At 39.3% G+C, this 5701-nt stretch overlaps 1 protein-coding gene across 1 annotated transcript; it reads left to right on the top strand.

The window, feature by feature from the left end:
- The first annotated feature begins 2750 nt into the window (after positions 1-2750).
- LOC116254457 (WRKY transcription factor 72A-like) lies at positions 2751-4850 on the top strand. The gene is made up of 4 exons (XM_031629854.1): positions 2751-2930; positions 3120-3353; positions 4013-4126; positions 4539-4850. The coding sequence occupies exons 1-4, from the start codon at positions 2751-2753 to the stop codon at positions 4848-4850; spliced, it is 840 nt and encodes a 279-aa protein (XP_031485714.1).
- The last annotated feature ends 851 nt before the right edge of the window (positions 4851-5701 follow it).

Here is a 5701-nt window from a genome sequence, read left to right as displayed (position 1 = left end):
GAGTTTGAGGGGGGATGTCCATACTATGGATCCAAACATGATAATATATCCAGATCTAAAGAGCATACATCAATCGGATAAGATGCAACCACAAGCAATCATGGGGGAGAGCAAAAATCATGGGATCATGTATCAATCAGAAGCACACCATAAGAGACCAGCCAAGAGCATGACATACGGGATTTAAAAAGATAAATATGAAAATCTTGTACAAATGGAAAGCGGAGATAATGATAATTCAAATGAGACCACTACAATCAAGGAAATGAATACGTTTTTAATGCCCTATTTTAAGAGAGTGGAAACCTCCAAAGGATTGATTTATTTGGAGGCATTGTGGATGGAGAAGTATATTCCAAACCTCGTTAAGAGATTTTCTTCTTGCTTTTTGAATTTTCTGACAATTACGTCACAGACCATTGGGGAAAATTAACGCCTCACGATCAATGAATGAAGATAAGATGCTATGTAAGTAGTCTACAGCCGGCATCGTTCATTTTAAATCATATAAAATCTACCATGTACATTTACAATCACATGCTGTTGACATTATATATATATATATATAGTCGCCCAGGAAAGTGGTAGTTAGGATTGAAATACAAAGAAATTAGTCAGCCATATGTAAAAGATTGATACATAATAGGACAGTTGTTGTTACAGACTTTCAACCAAACTTTTGTTAGATGGTTTACTTTCTGTATATATAACAATAATTTGGTCAGGACTTGGGATAAAAGATTGATACATAATAGGACAGTTGTTGTTACAGACTTTCAACCAAACTTTTGTTAGAAGGTCTACTTTCTGTATATGTAAGAATAATTTGGTCAGGACTTGGGATCCATGTCCTTGGTCAATTTTTACAATATCAACAAACTAAAAAAACTCAGCGCCCTCATCTCTACCTATCCAAAGGCTGGAGAGGCGGAGAATATATGGTTCTTCTAGTACCTTTCCCAATGAAGGATTGGGGTCTGGATCACAATTATACCTGTTATAATAATGTGCATCAATCCCTGATCAACCCTTCCTTATTGATTATTCGTTAAGTTTCTCTCAAGAAAAAAACAAAAAACAAAAGAAAAATAATTCTCGACCCATTGATTATTTGATACTCTACTGCCTCCGGCATAGACGAGTTACACCAATCATCTCCAACTTAGAGAGAGCCTGTGTGTATCTCCATATATGTATCCAAGAGCGAATGTCGGGGTACCACCCAATTATGAGTCTTTCGGGTGAGCAAGGGGTATTATGGGATGTTATGAGTCTTTATATATGTAGTTTTTAATAGGAAAAATCGACTTTCGAATAAGATGTAAACTTTAATTTTCTTGTCTGTACAATTGTTGCAAACATGTTTCTTCAAATCATTTTTAAGGACTCTATTGTTGAATTATGGGATGTTGGATTTTCTCATTTCAAAATTCGAATGTTTCTGATAATTTATCTTATCGAATACATGCTAAGAGCTTCCATATGTATATGAGTGAAAACAAAATTGCGTTCCTGCAAACAGTGTTGCAACTTTTTTACCTGGAATTTAATGCTACCATGGAAAAGTTCATATAACAAAGTAGGAGCAGGAGTAACTTGACGCCATTAATATTCCTCTGTCATTGCTTGTTCACCCTTGGTTTAGTTTTGTCGGTAAATGTATTATACCAGAGAGATAGGCACGTAGTCGAGTTTTAGCTTTTATAAATATATACACACTAGCTTATTAGAACTAATGCCGCCCAATAACTGGATCATCGATCTAGCAGGTCATGATCTGGCCTTTTCAGCTGGATGCACTTAAGCAACTGGTCGGTCCAGTTAAGTAACTGGTACAAACTCAGCCCAAAAGTGGAGCTACCAGCTCACAAAATTTACTTTATTTTTATATAGAGACCATTCGTTTTCAATTGCACACACCAGCCCACAAAATTTACTTTATTGATATATAGAAACTTCATTCATTTTCAATTTTTTTTTTCACATAAGATGCTCCACTGTTCCTTAAATTTGAAATTTAAACTTCAAGTGCCCCTCAACTGAAAATTTTTTACACCACCACTGCTCAAACCCTATTCGCTGCCAGTGCGTGCGGGCCCTTGATAAAAAACAAGGACAAGGCTGGGAAGAGTTTTGGTTTCTAGTTCCTCGCTGAAATCACGCTAGCTCGTACTACATTCATCTCCCACTTAGAGCGTTCCTTATGTCGGGGTAGACTCCTTACAGATGCCCGAGAGAGGCAATTAAAAAACAAAAAAACTAGCTTTCATAAAATCACTCTTCTTAGTATGCCATCCTCAAGGTTTTCCAGTGGATTGTTCTAAATTAATCAAATACCGATGGCGTGATGCATGTCGATCGAGGGAAGGTCGATCTCACCATGCTGCTCTCCTCAGCCGGTCGCCTCGTCAGATGAGCGCAGGTAGTAAATGGAGACAGTGAGCAAGGCCGGCGCCGGCGGATCTGTGACCCTATCTTTGAAGGCAGGCCACTTGAAAGGTGATGCCCCAACGTTTGAACATGACCTAAGGAAGTTCTTGAATGACCTCACCATGCTCTCAGCTCTCAATGACTAGAATTCCCTCCGGCGAAAAATGTCCAACTGCACATTATTTTAATCCTTCGGCAAATATGACAAAAAGCAGATGTGCAGTGTAGCCATTTATTTAGCCAATAAAATCGGCCAAGTCTCGTGGAAGATCTCTCTTTTCTGCCATTGTCGTGGAAGATCTCTCAGAAGAAACACGAGAATGGAATTTTCAGGCGCCCATCTATCAGCAGACTCCGCTGAAATCCACCACACCTTCCCTTCCCTGGAGAGCGAGGGCGGGAGGGACAGCTCCAACGGCCTGCCCTTCATTTTCTTGCCGGACAAACCTGATCTGCATGCTGGGGAACGACAACCACCATCTTCTGCGGATTCATCTTCAGTAAGATACCATCATGATTAGACATGCGCTTGTGTAAAAGCATCCGTTTCCGAGATGAAATTCTACGTACCGAAATGAGATTTCTTCCTTTTTCTTATATATTTAGCTATGAATTTGTGGATTAAACAGCAACAAATTCTGACGTTTAAAGTAAACTTGTTGCGTGTTCTCTGTGTTTCTTTTATTTAGATGCAAATGGCTATGAGCAGCCAAATCCAGGACATAAAGGAAGAGAATGAAAGGTTAAGGTGCATGCTGTCTAATTATCTCCCGCCAACAATTCATCCGTATCATTTGATGGAGGATATTACGGCCTCAAAATATATGTCAGTGCCTAGAATGGCACTGGACCAACGTAGGATACTGGTGCCTCCTTCCAAACGAGGAAAGGTCTCCATCGGAACGAGAACCGCTCTGCCGACGGTATCTCTCTCTCTCTCTCTCTCTCTCTCTCTCTCTCTCTCTCTCTCTCTCTCTCTCTCTCTCTCTCTCTCTCTCTCTCTCTCTGGCTCAATACAGGAAATTAACCATCGGCAGGGATCACTGTGAATGGTTTGGTTCAATTAAAGCAATGTGAAAAAAGGGTCTCAACTTAAGTTGGGGAATTGAAGATAAGCCATGAGAGGATTATAACGTTCCAGTGAGGCAAAGAAATGAGATAACCAAGCAGCTCATTGCTCGATTGGCTACTCTTGGTCTGCTCCTAAAGAGCTTAATTATATGAAGTGATGGTGTCTTTCGATCGGAATTAATCGTTGACTATATTTTTTGTCCTTGATTGCCTTTGGCGGTGCTAATTGCAGCATTTCAACAATGTACTAGTTATCTGCCCATGTATCGTTCCAATTTTATTTGATGTCTCAGAAGAGACAAACCCTGCCCATGTAGCTCATGCTCAATAGGAACTCGATCTTCAGCTCCTTTTGCCACAAGGTGGAGATCTTTTTTTTTTTGCCCACTTCCTAGAAAGGCGAAGCTGATGGCTGAACACCTTTGTTGGATCCACCGTTTTATCGGCATCTGCAAGTCTTAATGTTAGGCAGTTTCGTCTGTGCTTTTCTTTTTTTTTTCCTAATGATCAGATAGATGATGGATGCCAATGGAGGAAGTACGGTCAAAAAGTTGCCAAAGGAAATCCACACCCCAAATCTTATTATAGATGCTCCATGGCTCTTGGCTGCCCAGCTAAGAAACAGGTACTGTTCTTTTAGTTGTCTATCTAAAACCATCAGCTCGCTATTTAATTTTCTTTTGTCTTCTTCCCAAAAAAATCTTGTGCACGACACTTTTTTTTAGTAAAGGAGAGTTGTAGGGCCAATTGAAGTATTTAAGTCAAGAGTTCTGCCCAGCCCTAAACCCAGATGGCCAAACAAAAAATTAAATGAATAAATAAATGTAATAAAGATGAATAGCTCTATCATGAGTACCTACCGTTTCGTACTTTTTAGTATCTAGTGAAACCGTGTGTCCAAATTTTAGGGGAACTCTTTTAGTATCATCACCTTGTCAAGTCAAGTGATTAGCTCCGGTTGCTTTTCAATGTTTGTCACTCTATCCTGATAAAAATTGTTCACTTTCAATGAGAAACAATTGGGATTTACTTTTCAGGTGCAGAGATCAGTTGAAGACAGTTCAATGCTAGTGACTACATATGAAGATTGCCATGACCATCAGCTTCCTTGTTCTTTGCTTGTAGCTCCAACTGAAACGTCATCAATGGCCTTTTTGTCACCAACGTTCCGATCAGTTATTCCACTTCCTAGTATTTACTCTGGAATGGGCTTCCCATCTTCAGTACAACATGCACCGATAGATTCAATCCAACCTTTCCAGCAAGACCTTGCAAAGGACACCCATATACTGTGGATTCCAGTAACTGCTGAATCAGATGTTTCCACAACTGCCAGCTCCAAGCAATGATGTGCATCCACGAGTCACTCCAACCCGCTTTCAGTTGAAGAAGGATGTCATGATATAGTTATGCTTGGCCAGCGCCTCCATAAAAGACTAACCACTCTAAATCTATAGCAATTATTTTCACTAGCTTTTAGTCGATGCAATTAAAGATACGCATGAATGAACTTGAAAATGTCATTTTTGTTTATTTGTAATTTGCTTTGTGCATTAGGAGAGATAACGCATGGCCAGATGATATTTTTGGAGATGATTTGAATAGAATTGTTAGTCGAAAAGAGTACTTGATTTCCCCATGGATCCGTGGCCATTGGAAAAAATACCATGGGGAATTCAAATTTTCTAACAGCAAAAGCCGTCGGCAATAGTGTAGGCTTTGCCAATGCAGATCAGCTGTTAGCAATTCCCAACCGTGCTGGCCATGGGAATTCTTAAAGAACTCCCAACAGCACTAGCCGTGAGGAATGCTTACAATTCCGCACAGCCTTAATTGTTGGGACTTCTCATAATTCCCCATGCTTTAAGCAGTTAAGAGCAATTTACAGTTCCCAAGAGCTAAAAGCATTGGGAATTCTTAATTCACTCTAACCAAGGCCATTGAGAATTTTCGAGTTGCCAACATCCATTTAAAGTAAACGAAAATTTGCATGCACTAGAAATAGACATCAAAATGAGATTGAGAGAGCGGAGAAGATAACATAGTTTTAATTTATCCATTTTTAACCTATCTATAGTTTTAATTTATCCATTTTTAACCTATCTACTACATAAGAAGTTTAATACATAGTATTAATATTCAACATCCAAATCTATTACATTGGAAGCAATTGACCATCTCTTTGCATATCAAGCCTAGT

This window comes from Nymphaea colorata, chromosome 5, assembly GCF_008831285.2.
Source record: "Nymphaea colorata isolate Beijing-Zhang1983 chromosome 5, ASM883128v2, whole genome shotgun sequence".
Classification (NCBI taxonomy): domain Eukaryota; kingdom Viridiplantae; phylum Streptophyta; class Magnoliopsida; order Nymphaeales; family Nymphaeaceae; genus Nymphaea; species Nymphaea colorata.
Note: the sequence above shows the minus strand (reverse complement) of the source record. Positions and strands in the feature narration are given on the sequence as shown.